This window comes from Moschus berezovskii, chromosome 10 (assembly GCF_049115385.1).
Source record: "Moschus berezovskii isolate FMDL1 chromosome 10, NW_MosBer_1.0, whole genome shotgun sequence".
Lineage (NCBI taxonomy): Eukaryota > Metazoa > Chordata > Mammalia > Artiodactyla > Moschidae > Moschus > Moschus berezovskii.
This window is the reverse complement of record NC_142469.1, coordinates 96,086,305-96,112,849: the sequence shown is the minus strand read 5'-3', so window position 1 is coordinate 96,112,849 and position 26,545 is coordinate 96,086,305. Positions and strand designations below refer to the sequence as shown.

The 26,545-nt window shown below is 41.4% G+C and overlaps 1 protein-coding gene across 5 annotated transcripts in view; it reads right to left on the bottom strand.

The window, feature by feature from the left end:
- The window catches only part of ESR1 (estrogen receptor 1), a 404,881-nt gene that overhangs the window by 69,673 nt on the left and 308,663 nt on the right, over positions 1 to 26,545 (bottom strand). For all 5 annotated transcript variants that reach the window (XM_055433434.2, XM_055433435.2, XM_055433432.2 and 2 more), the window contains one exon: positions 5,796 to 5,934. In XM_055433434.2, coding sequence (XP_055289409.2) covers positions 5,796 to 5,934 — 139 coding nt within the window. The remainder of the gene's footprint in view (positions 1 to 5,795; positions 5,935 to 26,545) is intronic.

Here is a 26,545-nt window from a genome sequence, read left to right as displayed (position 1 = left end):
TCTTGTAAAACACACACACACACACACACAAAGAGAGATTATTGGGTTCTCTATTAATACCTTATAATAAGCTTTATTTCTTGGTTTTCACAGAAAGAGATGACTGCATTAAGTCACTCACTTTGGAACTCACTCCTGCAGGCTATGGGGGAAGAACTGGAAATTGTGGGTAGGCTAAGCATGGCAAGGATAAAATTAGCCTTTGAGCATACGATTACCAGGAAAGTTACAAACTACCAGAATCAAGATATCATGGCCTGTCATCAGGGAGTAAATCAAGCAATAACTCTTTTTAAATGGATGCAAGATAAGAAATATGTCCTCTGCTCACAAACATGAGACAGCAACCCAGCAGATTTTTATATTCCTATAATCGCTAAACCCCACGTTACCAGTGCTAACATTTGAGTAATGGAAAGACTGGGAACATTCTATCCTCTTGATAGCCTTGGAAAGCACAAATGCCTGTATTTGCAAAGAAGGTTTGAGAAAACAGGACATCAATACGATCTATTGCAGATAAATCCCTGTCTCCAGTTAGCAACGTTGGTAATCCAAGGGTGACAGGACTCCTCGGGAGTTCTGGCTTTCACTCATCCCTGTGTCTATGAAGATGTAAGCACCCAAGGGAGACTGACTTTGCAAATGTGGTATCACCAAGGTTGAGATAAAACAAAAATGATGCAGCTAACACTCATCTTTCGCTTACCAGCTCTCGAACACTTCGTTTTGAAACTCATGGATTTCTACAGCTTGTTACCAAAAAGTGTTTACAATGTGCAAAAGGATTGGAAAAGGGCAAAAGGGAGATCAGGATGACTGAGGCTAATCAGAGAGCTGAATGTTATCAGAGGGGATGGGAGCCTGCAGGTCAAAAACATAAACAGTGTTTTTAGCTTTCACTCAAAAGCCATCTTTCAGATTTCAAGTGAGTTACTGCTCACAATATTTTTTACTGTTATGACTATATCAATGTAATGAAAAGGAGTTATCTTCTAATACCAAGAGAGTAATTTAATAATATTGATTTTTTTTCATATTTCGGTACATGATAAATAGAAAAGTATAGAAAATTTTATACCATAGGCCATAATTTTTAACATATTTAATATTAATTATTTATATAACTCATGAGGCTTCCCAGGGGGTGGCGCAGTGGTAAAGAACCCACCTGCCAATGTCGAAAACACAGGAGACGTAGATTCAATCCCTGGGTCGGGAAGATCTCCTGGAGTAGGAAATGGCAACCAGGTCCAGTATTCTTGCCTGGAGAATTCCACGGACAGAGGAGCCTGGTGGGCTACAGTCCATGGGGTCTCAAAGAGTCTCAGTCATAACTGAGCAACCGAGCACATATAATTTATATTTACTTATATATTTTTCTAATCACTAACATATATGTAAATGTATGTAGATCGTGAGGATTTTACTTGATAGTGGGTCTAGTGAGGGAAGAAAAGTAAGATCCTTTGTTTATCCTCATTCAGAATTTAACAGGTCTGCGGAATAAAAGCAGAAGTGTTAAGCATGAACCAAGTGCATTTAGTAATTTGAAAAATCCTCTCAAAACATATGCATCTTAATTTCTTCAAAGTCTAGAAGGGACTAAGCCAGGAATTGTTGAGTAGCTCTGAACAAGAGGTGAGTGAGTATGATGACAAGAACGATCAAAATGACCATCAGAAGATGTGGTTTCTCCTGACTCTGACATGAGCCACTCGAGGGGCCTTGGCCAGTGGAAATTAACAAATACTTATTGGGGATCATGAAGACTGTTCACTGGAGGGAGCAAAAAGGACAAACAAGATCTGGTTCCTGCCCACAAGAAGTTCATGAGCTGGAAGGGAACATAAGACATATGATCGTAACTTTCAGGCAGAAGGAGAAAAAGAGGAGCAGACACTAAACCTAGTGAGAACTTAGACAGAGGAAAGGCTACTTTCTAGCTGAAGAGGAGACACTCTAAAGGAAGGTTTTCCAGAAGAGTGACAACGAAAGAGAGCCTTAAAGAAGGTCCCAAGACTCTGACAATTCTAAGGGTACAGGGCCTTTCAGAAGCAGTGAAAAAACTCCTTGAAGAGTGAAAGTAAGTTCATGGCTCTCAGGCTGAAGTCAGGGTCCAGGTGTTTTCAGCCTGGACAAGAGCTCACCAGGCTCACTTAATCCCCAGAACTCCTTTTCGGACTCACAATCACTGGCCTTCCCCATTACATCATTGGCCCAGCTCTGCAGATGTTCATGTCTATGACACTTGCAACAGGGATTCATGACTATCAAGATAGAAAGTCTAGAGAGTACTTTGTAAAGAAGAGAGAAAGCCAATGAAAGCTGAGTCGGGCAGCATCAGGATCGCAGCTGTGCCTTACAGAGAAGTATCTGGCAGCCCTCTGGGAAGAGACTGAAGGAAAGAGGGCTGAGGGCCGAGAAAGAGGCAGTGCTGGCCAGGCCACACTTTAGGGAGGGCTGATTTGGACCTGTGCTAGGGGAGGCATGGAGACAAAGGGGAGGGTGGATTTCAGAGACAGAGAGGGAAAGACTTGACAACTAACTGGATAATCTGGTGGGGGTCTGGGGAGTGGAATCCATGGTTAATTTGAACTTGACAACTTCAGTGTCTAGGTGAATGTTGATGCCACTAATAGACAACAATAAAGAAAAGGAACACACTTGATGAGGAAGATTCCGTGACAGTTCTTGTGAGTCTGAAGAGTTTAAAGGATATTGAAATAGGAAAATCTAGAGTAGTGGTTCTCAACCAGGGACAATTCTGTGCCTCCTCTGCTGCCACACACAGGGGACATTTAAATAGAGCATAGGTAATTTTTGTTTTCTTACTGCCCTATACATCCGCATTTAAAAACTTTTCACAGATACATAGCAAGGGAAATGATGCAAATAGACTGAGAAATTTTTAGTACTGATTTTTAAACAGGAAACAGTAAAAACACCCATCAGGAGGAATAATCAAGAGAAAAAGAATTTATTGTGAAAAGAATCATAAACCACCCCAATCATCATCCATACAAAAAATAATTTTAATTTGGGGAAAATCCAATAAATAAAGAGTTACCACTTATAAAAAAAAAAATAAGAAATGTCTAGATGGGCTTTCCAGGTGGCACGAGTGGTAAAGAAGCCGCCTGCCAAGGCAGGAGACATAAGAGACGAGGGTTCAATCCCTGGGTTGGGAAGATCTCCTGAAGAAGGAAACAAAAACCCACTCCAGTATTCTTGCCTGGGAAATCACATGGACAGAGGAGCCTGGTAGGCTATGGTCCATGGGGTCCAAAGAGTCAGACATGACTGAGCAACTTAGCACACATGCAGAGGCATTTGGGATTGTTATCTCCAGGGAAGGGAATGCTGCTATGAGAGCAACTAGTAGGTCAAGTCCAGGGATGCTCCTAAACATCCTAAAACACACAGGATAGTTCCCCATGAGAGAGAACAATCCAACGAAAAATGTCAATAGTGCAGAAGCTGAGAAATCCTGGTCTAGAGGTGGTAGGAACTGCACATCTGGAATATAAGAAAGTAGGAGTGGAGAGAGATGAGAACTCTTAGTCACTCACACTGCAGTGAGAGACAGGGGAGAAAATTAGCCACAGTGAGAATATACAGGAAAGAGAGATAAGAGGCTGTATGATAAAACTAGGCAATATCACCTCATGGCAAAGTGAGTTCATTGGGATGAAGTGATGTCAAAAACCCTTTCACATCTAAAATGCAACAACTGATGATTGCTTTCAGGAAGTGTGTACCCAAGAAGATAAACATGGACTAGGCAGTCATCGTGAAATCATGAGACAGATCAATTCAGTCATGAATGTCCCCCAAATCCTCAACCTTCAAGATACCTCCCAGTCTGTAGTGGGGAAACATTATATGTGGTCTGTGATTTTCATTTGCAAATTTGTTACAATTCAGTCACATGACTGTAACAGGAGAAAAAACAACTTTTTTAAGAGTAGAAGAAGGAGGAGGGAGAAAAGAAGGAAGAGAGGGGTGAAAAAATAAGGTAAGAGGAAAGCAAAGGAAGAAAGAGAAAAGAGGTGGAAGGGAAACATGACAAGACAAGAGAAACAAGAGAAGGGAAAGGAAAGGAAGAAAGGAGAAATGAGAAGCACTGCAGAGACATCCTTGAAGGTAGACAGGACACTGTGTGAGGGGCTCTACGGAACAAGACCAGTGGCCATCCTCAATCATTCCAAGAAATTGTGACATGGGATTATATTCCATGGAAAGAGAGTTGCTTCTTGAACAGCATCATCACTGTTTTTCAAAAGCTATAATAATACAAAATGATGAAATGGTAACCAATACTTACGCAACTCTCCAGAATGAAATAAATGTTGCCAGAAGTCCGCTCCAGGGGGTTTGGCAGGTATAAGGAAGGAAGCCAGAGCATGACAGGAGATGGGGAGGCAGTGTGGTGCTCCAAAAGGAAGGAAAGCACAGAGATGCATTGAGAGCAACCTGGCAACCTTGGACTGCTGAGCAGAGGCATACAAAGTCATCAAGAAACTTTAGAAAATGGTTCTGTCCCATTCATATGTTTACACCATCCATAAAGACAAGGTATGCCTGGAAAGAAAAGGTCACAGCAGCAGACCAAAGAAGGCACCCTGATGAGGAGGGAATGTGAAGAGCCACGCACAGGGCAGGAGGAAACATGTTATGCCAGAGCCAGACAGATTTGAATTCCAGTCCTGGCTCCACCATCAGCTCGTTCCATGCTTTAGCAAGTAGCAGAATGTGTCTGAAACTTAGCTTCCTTTCTGGTAAAACGGGAGTGATAAAGCTTCCCAGGAGTGCCGTGAGGATTAAATGAGATCATGTATGTAAAGCCTTCAACACAGCAGTTGGTGCTGGGTAGGAACTCTGTCAGGGGTAGCTGCTGTTAAATAATGTCTAACTCCAATTACTCTAAGTAATGACTGGGTAAGAACAATAGGACTCACATTCCGAGTCAACCCAAGTAGAACACGTGAAATAAGGTAGCACATTTGAAAACTGAAATCTCCATTTTCAAAAATAAGCAAGGTAACTTTTATGAATTCGTAAAACTGGAAGTGGCCTTTGGAACTCTGATCAAATTTCCTCATTTAATGATGGAAAAATTAGAAGAGGAAATGAAGACTATTGTGGTTTGGATGTACATGAACCAAAAAAAGATTTTAATTACAGGAAAGCTACTCATCATTTTTTTATACAACACAAGATGAAGATGGGAGTTGGAAAATTACAGTTCATAATGTTATGTGCATGCTTGCTAAGTCACTTCAATCATGTCTGACTCTGTGCGACCCTATGGACTATGGCCTACCAGTCTCCTCTGTCCATGGGATTCTCCAGGCAAGAATACTGGAATGGGTTGCCATGCCCTCCTCCAGGGGATCTTCCCAACCCAGGGATCGAACTCATGTCTGTTAGGTCTTCTGTACTTGTAGGCGGGTTCTTTTTACCACTCGCAACCCCGAGAAGCCCTCATAATGTTATAAATACAAGCAAATACATGTGTATACGTAAATCCATATATGTATATTTTAAACACATATACAATATTCATATGCCTATGTTAGAAATGATAAAGCTAACCTGTGCAGACATCAGGCAGACAGTTAACCTTAGCTATCTGTGAACTCAGTTACCCTACCTCACCCGAATTCACCCATTTGTAAACATATCTGATAAAGGTCTTGGAAGTTTCATGGAATGCTGAATAAACAAGCTTCAGTATAAAACTGGTGACTCTCAGGGATGTACTTTCCCCAAGCTACAGCCAGGTCACTCACCTGTCCAGGAGAAGGTTAGGAGCAAATAGGAGCTTCCCTGGATGCTCCATGGAGCGCCAGACAAGACCAATCATGAGGATCTCTAGCCAGGCACATTCCAGAAGGTGGACTTGATCGTGGAGGGCCAGATCCACAAATCCTGAAACGAGACAAGAAAACCTCCCTGACTCAAATGAAAAGGAATTGCTGGTGAAATAAATGCAACCAGGGATTTGAATGGTTAGGGTCTATTTTTTATAAGATGCTAAAACATACACTGGAAGCACACTTAGGAAAATCAAACAACTATTTTTTAAGCCTTGTATATCAATGAACATTAATGTGGCATTTTCTTAGTGTCACCTTTACAAAAATATACTAACTTATGTAACCCACTTAGCTTTCTATAAAGTTCTGAACTTAAATGGTATTTACATGTGTATGTTACTTAGGCATTTCTAACAGCCTTATGTGATTATTATACTTCATTTCTGTTTCATTTGAAGATATTTAGGTGTAAGAAATTTAAATTACCTGCACTACACCAAATAGGTACTGAAGAACAGGCAGGACCAAAGTCACTCAATTTCTACTTTGCTGCATCACTAAGTCATGCTCTTTTTTTCACACCATGTAAAAGAAAGACTAGTAAAATAGCATATGTACATAAATCACTTGGGAGAGAATGAGTCAGATGAAAAAAAAAAAGTGACATTCTGATTTCTTGTTTTCTAATGGCTCATTGGGAGAGTAAAGCTTTTTCCAATCATCACTGATAATATGGTGGATGCCTACTAATAATGAGAAAGAGGAGGAGGAGGAGGAGAAGGAGAAGAGGTGGAAAGAAGAGGAAGATTGATTCACTGAACCTCCACTATGGGTTAGAAGCAATGCTGAGTACCACCATGCCAAAGTTTAAACGTATTTACTAGTACAGTAATTTCTAGAGAAAGGAACCCACAGGGATACCATTTTACAGATAAGGAAACAAACATTCAGAGAGCTTAGATATCTGTTAAGGTCAGAGACAGGAATAGAGTCTCCAGAACCTATGCCCTTGACCACAAGTGTCATCACTTCTTGTGAGCTTCAATTAATTATAGACTATGGATCAAGTGGCTAAATAAACCTAACCACACAAATTAAGACATGCCAGAGTGAGTGACCAGGGCATTGCATAAACGAGATGTCCATAAAGGCTGCTGCTTTCCAAATCAGTTCCCTATGCTTTTGCCCAGGGACATCCCATCACATTTCTTTCCTCTCCCTCTCTGCCCTCAGCTCTTTTGTTCTCTCTCATCCATGAGGCTGCGTCTAGGATTTCCATTTTTGTCTTCTTTATTCTTTTCTCACTATTATTATACTTCCATTAGTTATCTATGCTTGTATTTACTAAAAAGCCAAACTGTAAGCTCATTTTCTTTAAGCAACAGTATTGATGTTTTGCCTACTAAATGTTTCCTCTTGGGGATGTTGGTTAAAAGAATCAGTACTAAACAATTAACTCACCATTTCTTTCATACTTAAGTGTTCTCTTTCATGAAATCCTTACCACTAAATAGATGATGATCCACAGAGAAAAACCCAATCTAGGGAAAGACCCTCTAGCCACTATTCTATAACCAAGCCTCATAAATTTTATCTTTCAAATAATGATAAAATTATTTTTCTCCAATCTATATGTCCACCACTGCTGCTGCTACTGCTGCTGCTGCTAAGTCACTTCAGTCGTGTCCGACTCTGCGTGACCCCATAGACGGAAGCCCACCAGGCTCCCCCGTCCCTGGGATTCTCCAGGCAAGAACACTGGAGTGGGTTGCCATTTCCTTCTCCAATGTGTGAAAGTGAAAAGTGAAAGTGAAGTCGCTCAGTCATGTCCGACCCTTAGCGACCCCACTGACTGCAGCTATTTAATTCCTAAGAGGCTCTCACCTTTTTGCCTGACTTCTTTAACTCAGCATAATTGAACCGCTCAAGTTCGGGAAACCAAAGGAGCATTTTCTGGTATCCAACCTTACAGATTAAACTGAATCATACTTTCTAATTCTCACATCAAAACTTCAGTGCTATTTAAGTCAGACAGTTTTAGTGGCCTTTGGGGAGCCTCTGAAGCTCAATAACCATTTGTACCACAGAAGTCTGGGGATTATGAAATCTGCCTGAAGTGCGTCTGCTGGTAATAATGTGCAGCCTGAATCCAGCAGAATCGCTGGGTCCTTCTGTTGAGATGATGTGGATCTCTCAAAAAGAAATCATTGATTTAATTATCTTTCCCAGCTGTGTATATTGCCTCCAGACATGGGTTACTGTGTCTCTTGCAAAGGATCCTCTGCAAGGTCCTGGGGCGGGGCTACAGGAAGTGCGCGAAGACTGTCAATTAACCTTCTCAATGAATGTGAGGGATTCCAAAGAGGGTTACCGGATGGAGTGTCTCCTTTCTTCCAATATACTGACCTCAATATTATTTTAACCACATAGACACTAAATGTTCTTTTGGAGTAGAATAAATGTCCTTGAGTACTCTAACTTCATATCCAGTGAAGAAAAATAATGTAATAAATCCCACACAAAATTGTAGTAAGCCACCTTGTCTAAAGGGGCTTCCCAGGTAGCTCAGGGGTAAAGAATCTGCCTGCTAATGCAGGAGATGCAGGTTCAGTCCCTGGGTTGGAAAAGACCCCCTGGAAAAGGAAATGGAAACCCACTCCAGTATTCTTGTCCGGGAAATCCCATGGACAGAGGAGACTGGTGGGCTGTATGTAGTCCATCGGGTCTCAGAAGAGTTGAACATGACTCAGTGATTAAACAACAACTATCTATAGACATCAAGTTTTGATCCTTTGGCTTGTTTTCCTTGTAAACAGGAAGAATAATCTAATATGCAACTTCAGGGAAATCTCCTATCATAACTTAGAGACATCCAACAATGTCTTTTTTAAAAAGTAGTAGAATACCAAGAGCTTTACTATTGCTTTTTTCAATTTCTTTATTTTGAGTTGAAGGATAATTGCTTTAGAGTACCGCATGGGTTTCTATGCCTTTCTTGAACACTTGAAAGTCTTCCCAATATGAATTGGGAGCTGTTCGCATCTACGGGATATGAACAGAGGCGTCAGAGACAGATCTCCTTGCAGCTGACACTGTGACTCACACCACCACTTGGGGACCCTTATCACAGTGACAGTGACACAGGCCCCTGGGCGGTGGAGTCCACGCCATTCAGACAGAATGCACATGTCAAGAGTAATTACAATGGCTGACTGACAGCAAGTGAAGTCATACGCAAGGACACCTCATTCTGTAAAATGAAATTTCAAAAGACAGTGAACGAGGGCCTTTTCCTCTGGTCTGCACTCACCGGTCTAGCCACAGAGTGCTCACAGATAGGATATACTGGAAACAGAAATGCCTCAAGTCCTGTTCCCCACTTGCTATGTGGACATCGATCTGATGAAGCTGAGGGAGCCTTCTTTCAGAGGAAAAAACTCTCTCTGTACAGTCAACCAGCTTATTATTTCAAGCCTCATCACCGAGTAAAGATATTCCTGCCTTCTTTCTTGGTTGCAAAGTAACTGTTCTTCCTCCAAGAGTTTTAACCGAGTTTTGACTGTGAAAAGAGCTCGTGGCATGTCTCCCGCACCCCCTCCCTTGGGCTTCATAAGATCCTCTTCCCCACTCTGCTGAGGAGTGCCATACTAATTGCTTAATTTGCCTTGGCACACAAGAAACATTTAAAGCCTTACCCACTCTTACCGGGTGTGGCAAGATATTGAAAAGTGTGCCAAGAGCCTAAGGCAAAATGACTAATGTAATATGAATGCCGGTTAAGTTCTGCACTGCGGTTGTATAAAAGATAAACCAGCATGGCTCTTCAGTAGAGGCATGAGAAAAAGGAAAAAGAATGCTACAGTAATTGTATTTCTTATTTCCATGGGATACACTCTATTTAGATTCAAAACAAAGTAGAATCTCTCTGAAGAAAAAAGCAACTTTTTCCTGGGGAGCAGTTCTCCCAAAACTCGAAACCAGGTGGTTGGTTCCCTTAGTAAATCCATTGGAAAAAATATTAGTGTCCTGACCTTCAAAAAATTAATCATGTGCTCAGTCATATGATGACCCCAATGTTCTCCAAAATGTCAGTTATAAAATTGCCCGTTGCATTCTTTCTGTATTGCCCTAATTCAATGAAAGAAGATTAAATAATTCATCTCTTTTCCCCTTGATGCCAAAACAAAATAAGGTTAAAAAGAAAGAAAGAATGTAATGGAACGTGAGACTGTAGCACAAAACAGATCCACATTGAATAAAACATGATATCTGGGATAGAACAGATAATATCAGAAGAACCTAGATCCTAGGTCAAACCCTAAGCAGTCTTCACATCCTTCATTTTGTAATTTTATTTTTCCTTTTTCTCCAGAAGATAGTAACTTAATGCCATACTATGAATCACGTACCCCACGGTAACCTTCCCCCTCCAAATTAAGTTTTGGATTCTCTTTTATAGTGGAATCATTACGGAAGGATTCATTAGAACTGTGATCCTCACCCTATATACTTTAAGATGTAAGCACTGAAAAATTCTTTTCAAAGAAAAGAGTTTAAGTCATTTAAGAAATGTCATGTACCACTCTTACCAAATATGTACCACGGTTACAAAATAATAGGTAATCGAGTATCACTTTGATACTGAATCCCAGTGCCAGAAACGGGCCTCCTGCCGAGCCTGCCCCACTTCCCATCCTGTGCGTATCCTGGCTTTCCTCCCCTATAATAAAAAGAAGGTGCCCAGGCCTATCTGGCACAATATCATGGATCTAAAGCCCTTATGCAAACACTGTCCTAAACATCCACCTTGCCAATACCAAGTGGCCACTTTCCAGAGGTTATCCTTATCCGCAGGCCTGGTTACTAGTTATTTCCAAGTCACCTCCCAGGACGGCACTTTTTGGAAGTTATACCTCCTCACTGCTCTGCAACAGAATGAGGAGGACAGAATAATTGAAAGAGTATAAAGTGAAAAGTCACAGACCTGGCATGAAATTCTTCCTTGGCCCACAGCCAGTTAGTTAAGGTCTCTGAAAGCTCTTCCCAACTGTAAAATGACCACTTAGGGCTACTGTTAACATTAAGGAGTTAGCAGATGTTCCCGAGTACCATAGTCGCTTCTCAATGAAATTTGTTCTCTTCCCTACTTTATCCTGACATTCTGGAACTTCCCGTCCAACAGAAGGGAAGACTGCTTTTGCAAAGCACCAAGGAAAATGATAGGCTTTAAGATATTGTAGATTTAGAATGTCGAAATTCAACTGGGCACTTTGTGTTTGTCCTAAGTCACACACATTGTGTTTTTTATTTTTTTCTATTTATATGTTAAAAAAAAAACTAATAAAAAGGATAAAAGACTTCCTGGACATCAAATGGCTCTTATGAAACAACATTTCCATGATTTAAAAGTGGAGGGAACAAGAGCATGTGGATTATATTTCTCCTAAAATACATATGTGGAAAAAAATGAAAAAAAAAAGCACGTTTGGGGTTTTGTTATACACAAAGCATTTCAAGATGGTTAGCAAATCCAGAATGCAGCTGTCTTTGTGCACCCCCAAAATAAATGGCTGATGATTTTCTACTGAACTCAGAAAACCACACTGCGCTGCCCCTTATTCACCTTGGGGTACAGAGAATAGATCTTACCCTGCGGTAACTGCCTGCCTTGGGAAATAAAGTGGTGTTCTCAAGGCAATGCTAGGCAGTGAAAAACAGTGGGAAGTGAAGAATTGAATGTGACAAAGTTGATATTTTTAAAAATATGTCACATTTAGCATAGTTGACAGCCAAATGGAATAAAGATTGAAGAATTCAGTCCAGAGATTTTAGGGTAAACAAAAGTACTACCTTTTCAAACTACTGGTACATCCTTCAGACACCCCTTACTCAGATAGACGGCCATACATCGAAAGAATTAGAGATGATGCAAGTCATGTGCATGCTCAGTAGTATCTGACTCTTTGCGACCCCATGGACTGCAACCCGCCAGGGTCCTCGTACTGGCATCGCTTGCACTGCAGGTGGATTCTTTACCACTGAGCCACCAGGGAAGCCTGATGAAAGTCAAGGTATCTATATAAATCCATGAACTTTCCAATTTTGACTCTGTAGCCTGACAAGGGTGCTGTGTTTAAGCTGACATACATGATGAGGACACTATGATATAATTATTACTCCCTTCAGAACAGGACGACAGAGCTTAATGCATCTTATGCTGAGAATTATTTTTATGTGCACAGATTCGAAGCTTCTGTTTATGGTACCTCCAAAAGAAAAACAAATAGTGCTGTTTGTGGTTATTCTATTACACGTCTTCCCCATTTTTATCTAAGTGAAAGAGAACCCACAGAGAGCTCGCTTGGAAGGACCTGAGATATTTCCCAGATGTCTCTCTTACAATGCATACATGCTGCTGCTGCTAAGTCACTTCAGTCGTGTCCGACTCTGTGTGACCCCATAGACGGAAGCCCACCAGGCTCGCCCGTCCCTGGGATTCTCCAGGCAAGAACACTGGAGTGGGTTGCCATTTCCTTCTCCAATGTGTGAAAGTGGAAAGTGAAAAGTGAAAGTGAAGTCGCTCAGTCGTGTCCGACCCTTAGCGACCCCACGGACTGCAGCCTACCAGGCTCCTCCATCCATGGGATTTTCTATGAGGAAAGGCTAAACGCAGAAGACTCTTTCCTCTGTAAATACCTTACATACAAAGAGTAGATTACTCACTCAGACAGAATATCCAAAGACAATAATTATCCTTTTTTTTTCATACTTTTAACAATACGTAAGGTATGTGATGACAAAGAAGTTGTTCGTCAGGAGAAAAGAATTAATCTCACAACTATATCTGAATCTAGAAAGAAAAATAAGTCAAGACTTTCAGATATGAGGATCATACTCAGGGATCAAAAAAAATGTCCCTCAGAGAAAACAAAGCAGATGGCAACTCTACCTTGTTACCAATCCCATCTGTATTATACTCGAAGCTTTGGTTCATGAAGAGATGGTTGTCATGACAATAAGCATTTGAGAAGAGTTCTGGAGAAGCTGATGGATTTCAGAGTGTCTCCTAGCTTCCCAATTTTCCCAACACACACAAAAATCCCATCCCCCGCATCCTCCAAATAAACAATTCTATCACTTCTCGTATTGACTACAAAACCATATCCTATATTGATGCTATAAAAATTTGCACTCTCTCATGTCCCTCCTCGCAGGGACAAAACAGCTTTTTACTCTGATACAGCACAGCTTGAAAGTAAACTGGTCTTTTATGTTTATTCAGCCAAGCAATTGTATTAACTACAGCTTAATTTTTTTCCCTTCCAAGCTCAGAAAGAAATCAATTTCAGCTTAAATGAGAAAGGTGGAGGGGGAGGAGTCAAAGAAATTATTTTCCAGTTTCTGAGAGAAGATGGCAAACTAAAGAAGGAAAAAAATTAATAAACTATAAAGTACTTAAGACTGTCCTTTGACATGCTTATCAAATGGACAGGAAGGACAGCACTGTGGAGCAATTCTGAGTTCCCTGATAAAGAGCACGGGCTGGCTGCATTTAAAAGTCAACAAGCACTTGTACCTTGGAACATACATTTTTTTCCTGTCTACCTCGAAGCAGACCTACAGAAGCATTTCAAATACTATTGTCATCAGTCTGAGTTTTCCGGATAACCGTGGGCTCCCAGTAAACACTACAAATGTCATCAATACAAAGGCTGAGAGGGAAGCAGACAATCTCCTTTTAAGGGCAAGTCCCCCAAACAAATGAAAAATGATGACTTCCTCCTACATCCACCCCGCTCAAATCCCTCAATGAAACCCAAATTGACCCTGATCATTGTAGGGGGGCTTTTCCTCATACATATGCACATGTACACACTTGATTTAAAAACTAGAGGAACACCTGTTGTTGTCAATTACCCAAGGACATCTAGTTCTAGAATGATGAATTAGGAGCAAAAAAAAAAAAAGGCTTATTCTCCCTTTGCTTTAGTCTACCGCAAATAGGAAAAGGAGTACGTCAAGGTTGTATATTGTCACCTTGCTTATTTAACTTATATGCAGAGTACATCATGAGGAACGCTGGGCTGGAAGAAGCACAAGCTGGAATCAAGATTGCCGGGAGAAATATCAATAACCTCAGATATGCAGATGACACTACCCTTATGGCAGAAAGTGAAGAGGAACTAAAAAGCCTCCTGATGAAAGTGAAAAAGGAGAGTGAAAAGGTTGGCTTGAAACTCAACATTCAGAAAACAAAGATAATAGCATCTGGTCCCATCACTTCATGGGAAACAGATGGGGAAACAGTGGAAACAGTGTCAGACTTTATTTTTGGGGGCTCCAAAATCACTGAAGATGCTGATTGCAGCCATGAAATTAAAAGACGCTTACTCCTTGGAAGGAAAGTTGTGACCAACCTTGATAGTATATTACAAAGCAGAGACATTACTTTGCCAACAAAGGTCCGTCTAGTCAAGGCTATGGTTTTTCCCGTGGTCATGTATGGATGTGAGAGTTGGACTGTGAAGAAAGCTGATCGCTGAAGAATTGATGCTTTTGAACTGTGGTGTTGGAGAAGACTCTCGAGAGTCCCTTGGACTGCAAGGAGATCCAACCAGTCTATTCTAAAGGAGATCAATCCTGGGTGTTCACTGGAAGGACTGATGCTAAAGTTGAAACTGCAATACTTTGGCCACCTCATGCGATGAGTTGACTCACTGGAAAAGACTCTGATGCTGGGAGGGGTTGGGGGCTGGAGGAGAAGGTGACGACCGACAATGAGATGGCTGGATGGCATCACCGACTCTGTGGACATGAGTTTGAGTGAACTCCGGGAGTTGGTGATGGACAGGGAGGCCTGGCGTGCTGTGATTCATGGGGTCGTGGAGAGTCGGACACGACTGAGCGACTGAACTGAACTGAACATGCAATAAAAGCTGGAGAGGGTATGGAGAAAAGGGAACCCTCTTACACTGTTGGTGGGAATGCAAACTAGTACAGCCACTATGGAGAACAGTGTGGAGATTCCTTAAAAAACTGGAAATAGAACTGCCATATGATCCAGCAATCGCACTCCTGGGCATAAACACTGAGGAAACCAGAATTGAAAGAGACACATGTACTCCAATGTTCATCGCAGCACTGTTTATAATAGCCAGGACACGGAAGCAACCTAGATGTCCATCTGCAGACGAATGGATAAGAAAGCTTTGGTACATATACAATGGAGTATTACTCAGCCATTAAAAAGAATATATTTGAATCGGTTCTAATGAGGTGGATGAAACTGGAGCCTATTATACGGAGTGAAGTAAGCCAGAAAGAAAAACATCAATACAGTATACTAACGCATATATATGGAATTTAGAAACATGGTAACGATAACCCTGTATACGAGACAGCAAAAGAGACACAGGTGTATAGAACAGTCTTTGGGACTCTGTGGGAGAGGGTGAGGGTGGGATGATTTGGGAGAATGGCATTGAAACATGTAAATTATCATATGTGAAATGAATCACCAGTCCAGGTTTGACACATGATACAGGATGCTTGGGGCTGATGCACGGGGATGACCCAGAGGGAGGATATTGGGAGGAGGGAGGTGGGAGGGAGGTTCAAGAAGGGGAACACATGTACACCCGGGGCGGATTCATGTCAATGTATGGCAAAACCAACCAATATGATATTGTAAAGCAATTAGCCTCCAATAAAAAAAAAAGAAAGAAATTGGAAGGTTAGAATGGGAGTTTTGCAAGCCCAAATCTTCAAGAAGTAAAAGAACCGCTGAGTATCAATTCACATAAGAATACCTTTGCTGAGAAATCAGAGGACAAGGTCCAGGGCGCCGTAACAAGAAGAGGCAGGCCTGCAAGTCTGGCGATGTGGAGGCCGGAGGGTCTCACAAGCATGTGCGGGGATTTATTTAGACAAGATTGCTCCCTCTCCTCCAGTCTTCTCAAAGTGCCCACGGCCCACATCTTCCCATTATCCTACACAAATTTCAGCCCCAGAGAGAACAAGCAACAGAAAGGGGAAAGAACAGATTTCAGCATCTTCCACCCCATATCTGAAGTCAATGAACACTGACCTTAGCTACACCGGTGTTGAGACAGGCCAAAGGGAGATAGAAAGTCAGAGACTACATTCCTTTCATCCACGGGGGATCCTTTTATAAGCACAGCCGTTCTTGCCACTCCATTAAATAACAACTCTAAAAATAAAGTGGGTAACTAAGAAAACCTGAAAGAGAGATTCTCTAAATGCCAGTTACCTTCAAAGCAAGAATGATTTCATGTTTATGCTAACTCAATACAGCCCATGGCTTGGTATTGGGTCTCATCCATAATGTTGACTGCCTAAGGTTTACAACAGGAATGACAATAGTATTTTCCAGTCAAAGTAAAGAGAAGCTGTATTGGTTTTCTAAGGCTGCAATTACAAGGTTCCACAAACTGGGTGGCTTAAAACCAGAACACAAAAAACTAGACTTCTGGAAACAAGAAATTGAAATCAAAGTTGCAGCAGGGCCATGCTCCCTCTGAAGACTCTGGGGCAGCAGTGTTCCACGCCTTTCTCTCAGCTTCCGGTGTCACTGGCAATCCTTAGCATTCCTTGGCTTGCAGATGGGTCATTCCAATCTTTCCCCCACCATCACATGGCTTTCTCTGTGTGTCTCTGTGTCTTTTCTCTTTTTATAAGGACACCAGTCATATAAGATTAGGGGCCACATTAATCAAGTAGGACTCCATCCTAACTTGATTACATCTGAAAATACTATTTTCAAATAAAGTCATATTCACAGGTTCTGGGGGTGAGGACTTCAGCATATCTTTTGGGGAAGATGCAATTCAACCCACAGCAATAAGAAACTGTAACATTTTGCCTCTTACCTGGTCATGCTCAATATTCACCAAATATTTCTTGAGCATCCCCAAAATATATAAATGTGGCAGGAGGCTGGGTACTGTGGGTACAGAGATGGGACAATGTTCTCATTCTCAAAAAGCTCCTAGTCTACAGGGGAAGCAAAGAAAATGAACATATGATAATAACAGCAGGTGTTGAGTGCCAAAACATAGGAAAATATCTGAGGCATAGACACCTCAATCTCTTGAGGTTACAGAGAAGGCTACTCCTTGGGCTACTGCATATACTTTCCCTCCTCCCAGGACACTCTTCCAATGACTTAGCACTCACAGCGTCGAGATTAAGTTCTTATTCGTAGGGTTGCTCTCATCTGTGAATGCCTGTGCTCTTTAGCATCACTCACCAGAATGGAAACAGACTGAACACAGGGGCTGTCTTGATGGCATTTTACCTGCAGTACTTAATGCAGTGCCTGGCTGAGAAAAGGCCCTTAACAAACATTTCTCAAATGAATCGGGGTGGGGTGGGGAGAGAAGCCAATGAATGAGGTCATGAGTGTAGGTGAATTATTTTCCAGCAGTAGGTGTGGCAATTTGAAGGACTCCCTGTAAGAAGGTATCCAGTATCTCAGGGAAAAAGAAGGGGAGCTAGTCTTTAGCGGGGCAAAGGAGATGACAAGGTGTTAGAGTAGCAAAGGCAGGGGACTGAAATAATTGCTGTGGAATAGGCAGAAAGCAGAGCAGGAGGGAGAGGGAGAGAGACAGAGACAAAGGCAGAGAGAACACGCTAATAAGACAAGAAGAATACTTGGAGGATTTAGCTGTTAGACCTCCCAGTCTCTAAAAACAAGTCTAAACATGATCATGGATTAAAATAGAAAGGTATCTTTCCCTTTCATTGGGAAATTGTCCTTTTGAGTACAGTGTTGCTTAAGTCTTAAAAAAAGTCCATAAAACCTTTGCGCAAACCCAACGTTTTAAGGAACAAGACGTGAAATTTAAATACCCAATCCAACCACTAAAAAAAAAAATGCATATTGCACATACAGTATTTCTGGAGTATATACAAGCATAAATTAGTTACAGAAAAATGAATTTCTTCACTTTTTTGAACACTACTATGTGTCAGGCACAGTATTAATGTTATGGACAAAAATTTTAATATGTCTTGGTCTCTGACATCAAAGCTAAAAGAAAAGATGGTCCAATTTTTTAAAAGATTGCAATCACTGCTGCTGCTGCTGCTGCTGAGTCACTTCAGTCATGTCCGACTCTGTGTGACCCCATAGACGGAAGCCCACCAGGCTCCCCAGTCCCTGGGATTCTCCAGGCAAGAACACTGGAGTGGGTTGCCATTTCCCTCTCCAATGTGTGAAAGTGAAAAGTGAAAGTGAAGTCGCTCAGTCGTGTCCGACCCTCAGTGACCCCACGGACTGCAGCCTACCAGGCTCCTCCATCCATGGGATTTTCTAGGCAACAGTACTGGAGTGGCTTGCCATTGCCTTCTCCGCCTTGGGCCTGAGTTTCTCCCTTGCAATCACTACTACATATAAAATAGATAAACAACAAGGATCCACTAGGAACTATATTCAATATCTTGTAACAATCTATAATGGAAACGAATCTGAAAAAGAGTATATATATGCATAAATATTTATACATAAATATATGAATAAAACTGGATCACTTTGCTATTATATACCTGAAACTAATACAACTTTGTAAATTAACTATACCTCAATTATGAAACGGTTAAAAATAAAATAAAAAAGTAGTATCTAAGATCACATTAGAGGACTGTCCAGGGTTCACTGGACGCAACAGGACTGGCGGCTAATCCACAGTGGCAAGCCTTTCTCATATTTTTGATTCAGGTCTTGATGGCCTACTTGATAAAGGGGAGGCAAACCTACAGAGGGACTAGAGAGGGTGGAACATTCCTAGAAGTGTCCCTAGACCAGATAAGCCGGGGCACAGAGGAGAGGGAGGTGTAGTCAGAAACGGAGCTGGAGAAGGAAGACAGGGCCACTTGGTTGCCACGGAGCTTAGGCTTCACTCTGGTGCAAAGAAGAGCCACTGGAGGATTTTAAAAATAAGAGCATTAACTAGGGTGACTCGTTAAGACTTCATTCCCCGAGAATGAACTGAAAGAGACCCACTGAGGAGATATTAAGGAAGGTGAATAAAATGAATTTAGCAACTGATGAGATGAAAAGAGGGAGAGAAGAGGCCCAGCACCTCTGGAGGATCTAGACAGTGGAGTTGGCCATGTGATGGGCAGACAGAAGGAAGAGGAGGTTCACAGGGGAAGGCAGTGCGCTTCGGGTGGAACATACTTAGTCTAAGCTTCATAAGGCGCAACCACATGGAAAAGTCTAGTGGTGGTCAGTCTCTCAGTCATATCTGACTCTTTGTGACCCCATGGACTATAGCCCGCCAGGCTCCTCTGTCCATGGGATTTCTCAGGCAAGAATCCTGGAGTGGCCATTTCCTTCTCCAGGGGATCTTCCTGACCCAGGGATCGAACTCTGGTCTCCTGCCTCTCCTGCATTGCAGACAGATTCTTTACTGCTGAGCCACCAGGAAAGGATCAAGTCTAGTGGATTGCTGAAATAAGAGTCTGAGGCTGAGAAGCCTGGTGCAGCCTGAAATCATAAATTTGGGTTTTATTAAAAAGTAGGTGAGAAGTGAAATCATGTGATTGATAGTATCAATTAGAAAGGATGTGCAGAGAAAAGGACACCAAGATGCCATGAAAAATGCCAGTGCATCAGAAAGATAGCTGTTTGTTCCCCCATACTGAAAACAATGACTTGATAACTTTAAAAGAGAAAATAAAAATCAGCATGGGACTGGCATATGCTTTCTTTTCTTTGTACTCATTATGTCCAAAATTATTAAACAGATGTCCAGAAAGGGAAAAATAAACATCTGTTATTTACTGATTCCGGAAAAAAAAAAAAAAAAACAACACAACTCTGGCCATGCTTGTGACTTTTTATCAAAATACTTTCAATAATAAGAATTCAAAAATGGCATAAAATACACTGCTGCCTGAGAGGCAACGCTTCCATCCACTTTCTCACATTAGGAGATGAGCATGAAAAGATCACGTGTGCTCTTTTTCTTTAATCCCAAGGGAATCCTGAGGACAGACAGGGTCCCAGCCTCAAGGAGCCGATGCAGTTGGGTTCTCCCTCCCCCAGGACCCTGGGAAAGTCCACTTAGACTGCAAAAGGAGCTCCGGCCTATGCAATGTTGTCACCTCGTGCCTCCCAGCAGACCCTGCACCAGCTTCCTCTTTGGGGACAAGAGACATGGTCTGACTGCACTGAGGGGGCCACCTGCCTTGGAGCCATCCACTGCTCGTCCCAGAGGGGAGCAGGCAGAGCCAATGGGGTAGTTTTGTTTCTTACAAACCTGGCAACCAAAGTATCAACCTGGAATGACGTTTGAGGAAAATGAAACTTGAAATTGCTTTGTCTATTTTGAATTCTTGGAACTAAACATATTTTGAACATAATTATTTCTTCTTCTTGTGGAGACTGTTGTTGTTTAGCTGCTAAGTCATGTCTGACTCTTTTGCGACCCCATGGACTGCAGCCTGTCAGGCTCCCTTCTCTGTCCATGGGATTGAAGCTGTGTCTCTTGCATTACAGGCGAATTCTTTACCACTGAGCCTGCTGGGAAGCACTCTTATGGAGAAGTTGTCTTTATTTTTACAAATTAAAATTAAAGAGAATATCCATGCCCACTAAGTCTGCATTAGTCAGATGTCCAATCTATAACCCCCTGTCATAAACCCAAAGGAAAGAATTTTTTTTTCCCTTTTCTCTTCCTACCACCTATGAATAGCAGTTAGGGTATCCTCCAGGTTATAATGGGTTAAAACTCTTCATCACATTTTCAACTGCTCTTGTCAAGATCAGCTTCTCAAATCAGCCTCCAATCCACAAAGAAGAGTTGAGCCAGATTTGGACAAGGGCATGCAGTGGCTATTTTGATTCCAAGAAATTGTGTTTATCATCATAAACATGGATAACACTCCACAAGGAAAATATAATCTGTCTTCGAGACTGTAAAGTCTCTTGTTCTAACTGTTCCAGAAGACAAAGAGAAAATCACGGGATCACTAAAAAATTCGAAACCACTCCTCCATACCTTTCCCTCCCCACCATACACAAACCAATGGCACATGAGCCAAATTAGAGGCAAGGTTTATGACTATTTAATGAGGAAAATCCCATGGACGGAGGAGCCTGGTAGGCTGCAGTCTGTGGGGTCGCGAAGAGTCGGACACGACTGAGCAATTTCACTTTCACTGTTCACTTTCATGCATTGGAGAAGGAAATGGCAACCCACTCCAGTGTTCTTGCCTGGAGAATCCCAGGGACGGGGGAGCCTGGTGGGCTGCTGTCTATGGGGTCACACAGAGTCGGACATGACTGAAGTGACTTAGCAGCAGCAGCAGTGAGGCCCAGGGGTAGAAATGTTTTCTTGAATTCACAGACATACAGATACCATCACTGAAAATGACATATCATTCCATCTCATGATGATAGACTAGTGATGGTCCTAAAAGAGAATGAGCTTATTCCAGATTAGACTCTGGTTTGCTCAGGCAATGCTAGAATGAAGAAAAGTATATGCAGAATTACTAATATTCTGCAGGATAATTTAATTATGTTTCATTTTTATACAAAGGAAAAAATATCTGTTGGCTACCTTCTTAGAGGTCTGTATTTTTCAGTAGGATTTTTTACTTTTCTAATGCAGAATCAGAACTATGAAGATGCAACGTGAGATGGGGGTAGTGGGGTGGGGGCAATAGGCTTTGTTGAGCTCAACTTTGCCACTTCCTAGTGATGTGACTTTGTGTGAATTATTTCATCCCTGATGCCTAGCATAATGTCTGCTTTTAATGTATTGTTTCAATAACTGAATTGCCCTGGGTTTCAGTTAATTCACCTAGAAAATGGGAATGATACTATCCCTACAGTATGTTGTGGTTAAAACTAAAAATATTGACATTGAAATACTGGCAGTTGACAAATAAATAGTAGCTATCATTGCTTTGGTTTCTTTTGAATGAAAAAAAATGTGCCACAAATATTATGACATATTTTCTTTTTACACCATGCCCATGAGTTCCATCATCTAAATTTGTAGGTTGAAATACATTTATGACAAGATTCTTAAACATTCTGCTCAATTTAGAAGTCTGATGAAGTCCATGGACTCTTCTCAGAATAGAGTTCTAAATACATAAAAGAAGATATTTTAAAAATCACAAAATAAAACCCGTTATACTGAAATTGGGCTTCCCAAGTGGCTTGATGGTAAACAATTTGCCTGCCAATGCAGGAGAAGTGGGTTTGATCCCTGGGTCAGGAAGATCCCCTGGAGAAGGAAATGGCAACCCACTCCAGTATTCTTGCCTAGGAAATCCCATGGACAGAGGAGCCTGGCAGGCTACAATCCATGGAGTCACAAAAGAGTCAGACACAACTTAAGGACTAAACAACAAAACAATACTGACATTCAGTTCTTTTTTAAGAACTCTGTGGGTTCATGGACCCTGGGTTAAGAACCCCTGGTAGGGAGTGATAGCAGTCAGTGACTTCCCAGATACACAGAGGATGCTAACAATTTCAAGCACATCACATTACAGCAGGGAAGTTCTCTTTCTTCCCTCACTTTTCTTGGAATGCTCTGAAAACATTATTGAAGAGCAAGAATATTATCAACTATTGGAATGCTTTGTGCATAAGAGACAAAGAGATAAGGAAAAAAGTTATAACACAGATCTTGTTGTTTAGTTGCTAAGTCATGTCTGACTCTTTTGCAACCCCATGGACTATAGCCTACCAAGCTCCTCTGTCCATATGGATCTATTAAACAAACAAACAAACTGCTACTTAGGAGCACGTACAGGAATTGGCCTTAATGACTCACACTCAGTGACTCACTTCATACGCTATTAATACTAAGGGAAACCATTTATACCCTTACTTAACTAAAGAATGTCTGTGAAAAATTTATCAGGATTTGAAGACTACAGGTAAATGGCAGGTCTTCAAATAAAGAGGTAATTTAATGAATTATAAAATGACTTTAAGATTTAAGAGAGTAAAATCGACCATGAAGTTATACACAAAATAGGCAAAACCTCAAAAATGTATGCTCTTCAACTTTCATATCTCTTATAAAGACATCTCAGATGTGTGAGTTTTTCTCCAAATGTAACTGGCCAGCTGAGAATTGGCCAGGGGGACAGGACCACCCACTTGGTCATTAACTTTGACACAACCATTATAAGGGGTGGCCAGGACAAATGAGGTAAGAAATGGCCACCCAATCCAGTTTGAAGGACTTCTAATATTCTGTCCAAGGCATCTTACACACCAATAAAATTCAAATTTTAGGACTAGAAACTGATAGTGAGGCCAAATCATCTGAAACACATGCAGGTGTGTGATAGGATTCTGCTTGAAATACAATGAGAATGTGAAGAATACCTAAACTTCAGAATGTGAGCTGGCAGGAAGAAAACAGTTCTTAGTCATAAAAACATGAAGACATAAAAAACAGTTCTCAGTCTTAGGAGAACTGATTATATTTGGCTAAGTAGACCAATGATGTCGTCTTTATCTGAAGTTTGCAAAACTGTGAGTGATTAACGACATGCCTTCAGAAAAATGTAACTGATTTTCATTTTACATTAGGTTTTTGATCCTTTCTGTCAGCCTTTGTCCAGTTCTAGAAGATACCACCCCTCTAATGCGTGAACTTACTGGAGAGGAAGATGCAGGCTCACTCATCTTTGTTTTCCCCAAAGAACCCAGAACAGTGCTTTTCACAAAACTAACATTCAAGAAGATTCTGAGTAAATGTTTGCAAGGGTCTTGTTGCTGTTGTTTGGTCACTAAGTCATGTCCAACTCTTTGCAACCCTGCAGCCTGCCAGGCTCCTCTGTCCATGGGATTTCCCAGGCAAGAATATTGGAGTTAGTTTCCATTTCCTTTTTGAGGAGATCTTCCCAACCCAGGGAGTGAACTCATATCTTCTGCATTGGCAGGTGGATTCTTCACAACTGAGCCACCAGGGAATTCCCCTTGCAAGGGTCTAGGAATCAATTAAAAAACATAATGCTGATTTTATTGGCAACTATAATATCCTAATGGTAGAATCTCTTGGGCTAGGCCTCAATATCTTTGTGGCTATATGTAAATAGCATGTTTCCACATACAATTTACCTAGCCATTTACTACCTCCCTTTTGGAATGACTCAGAGAAATAACAACGAGAAAAAGAACAGTCTTAACCACACAGAAAATATGAAAGCAATACATCTGAAAGCAAATAATCTTCCTAACAACAAAATTCTAGCAAATACCAAGGAGGGCTAGGATCCCCTCAGCACTTCCAGAAGACTTCAGGAACACCTCCAAGTGCCCTTTCCCTCCCCCTGGCTTTCAGTGGCCTGTTTGTTAATCTTTTCAGGATGGTGGTGGTATCTCTAAAGTTTTTCCATTCCCTTTTCTTTCATTTCTATGTTTTTTTCTTCTGCTACCCCATCCAATGGACTTTTAGCAAAGTGAGCTTGATTTGAATTTTGAATTCTAACAAAAATTTCAAATCACTTTTGCTCTGCTAAAAGCACAGTCAGTGTCAAGAAAGAGGCAGACAGTGGAATGATAGTTTGTTGAGAAATAACTTAAATTCCTGGATCAATCAGCTTCCAGCAATCATAACTATTCTGCACATTACTTCTCAGGGGACATTTCTCTTCTGATGCATCAGTGTTAGAGCTTGCAATGGGTTATACTTGTCCATGTGAAGTTCTTACAGCTACAGTGTTAACCCTCCGGGACGCTTTGTGTCCTCCGTCTCATTGTGCAACACTAGGACTGAGACTGAAAAGAAGAAAACAACTTTTTTAAAAAAAAATCAGAGTGAAAAGCCTCTTGATGAAAGTGAAAGAAGAGAGTGAAAAGGTTGGCTTGAAGCTCAACATTCAGAAAACTAAGATCATGGCATCTGGTCCCATCACTTCATGGGAAATAGATGGAAAAACAGTGGAAACAGTGTCGGACTTTATTTTTTGGGCTCCAAAATCACTGCAGATGCTGATTGCAGCTATGAAATTGAAAGATGCTTACTCTTTGGAAGGAAAGTTATGACCAACCTTGATAGTATATTACAAAGCAGAGACATTACTTTGCCAACCAAGGTCCGTCTAGTCAAGGCTATGGTTTTTCCCGTGGTCATGTATGGATGTGAGAGTTGGACTGTGAAGAAAGCTGATCGCCGAAGAATTGATGCTTTTGAACTGTGGTGCTGGAGAAGACTCTTGAGAGTCCCTTGGACTGCAAGGAGATCCAACCAGTCCATTCTGAAGGAGATGAATCCTGGGTGTTCACTGGAAGGACTGATGCTAAAGCTGAAACTGCAATACTTTGGCCACCTCATGCGACGAGTTGACTCACTGGAAAAGAACTGAACTGAACTGAAAGCATTCTAAGTTTCCTAAGGTTACTACCAAAAACAACTGTGGAATTGGAGCACAACAGTTTGGGTTTATAGACATTTGATGTCTCAATTCCTGTCTTGAATGGGCTACCACAGATCTTTTCACTTACTAGTTGATTGGTAGATTATATGTTAATTAATGGGCAAAAAATAAATGAGTATATTACGAGAAAACTAAGGAGCCAAATATATATTAATATTGATTTTCCCCAAAGAATGATCAAATCTAGTCCTATTAACTAAGATTGGGCAAAACAATAAACAGGGAGAAGCTCTTCACATTGTCTTCTTGTTTTATTTTACCATCTTGCTCTTCCTTTGGCCAGGACAAGGAAGGGCATTTAGGTAGGGAGAAAATAGCACCTGCTTATGAGAGATTATTTGGCCCATTTTGGTCAGCTGGGACAAGTATTAGAATAAATACCTTCAGATGGGCTGAAAACCTTCTTGTCACTCAAATCTCCTTTGTCTTTACTAAGGAGACAGTGGCTTCCCACCTGTTTAAGATGATTCAAAGGATCAGCTTCTCCGTACTGTACTCCAACTGTGACACTTACGAGATTTGCTCACGAAACCAATATAACAAATGTGATTCCCCCAAATATTCACTGACGATCTGTGATGTTCAAGGCATGTATTAGGGACTGAAAACAGTGCACTTTAACTTATTTTGCATATTGGGATAGACCCCAAAGTTCTAATTTTGCCTCTACGGACATGTTTATTATTCAATTGCTACAAAGTAAATGATCTATAAAGAGTTATATATATAACATGGTCTCATAGGATCAAAATGAGGCACTGCGAGACTTGGTGCCCAATCCTGAGGCACAACCTACAAGCTTAAAGCATTTCGAGGAGAGGAAAAGCAATGGAGAAGCGGTGTACTAAGCGCAGGGGGGTGGTGCAGACCGTCAGATACGATGGAGACGAAAACACAAAGACACAATGAAGACAGTGGGGCAGAAGCAGCAACACGGAAACCACACGAGCAGAGACCTGAGCCTGGGCACGCGTATAACACATTTAGATGACAGAGAGGTGGCTGCTCTGGCGAAAGCAGAGGGTATGTGCTGAGAGAAGGAAGTATGTGTCCAGGGGAGTGCAGTCAAACTGAGAAGCATCTCAACACTGTGCAGAGAAATTTTAATGCAATTCTGTGGTAACCACGGCCGGCAGTCATGATCTCCTCGTTTTTTATAGACAAGAACGTTGGTTCAAGCATGCTGTAAGGACTAATACGATGAGCTGTCTATGAGAAGATATTAATATGCTTGGTAGGCAATGTCTTTCCTTAGGAAACTGCAGTAAAGCAGATAATACTCA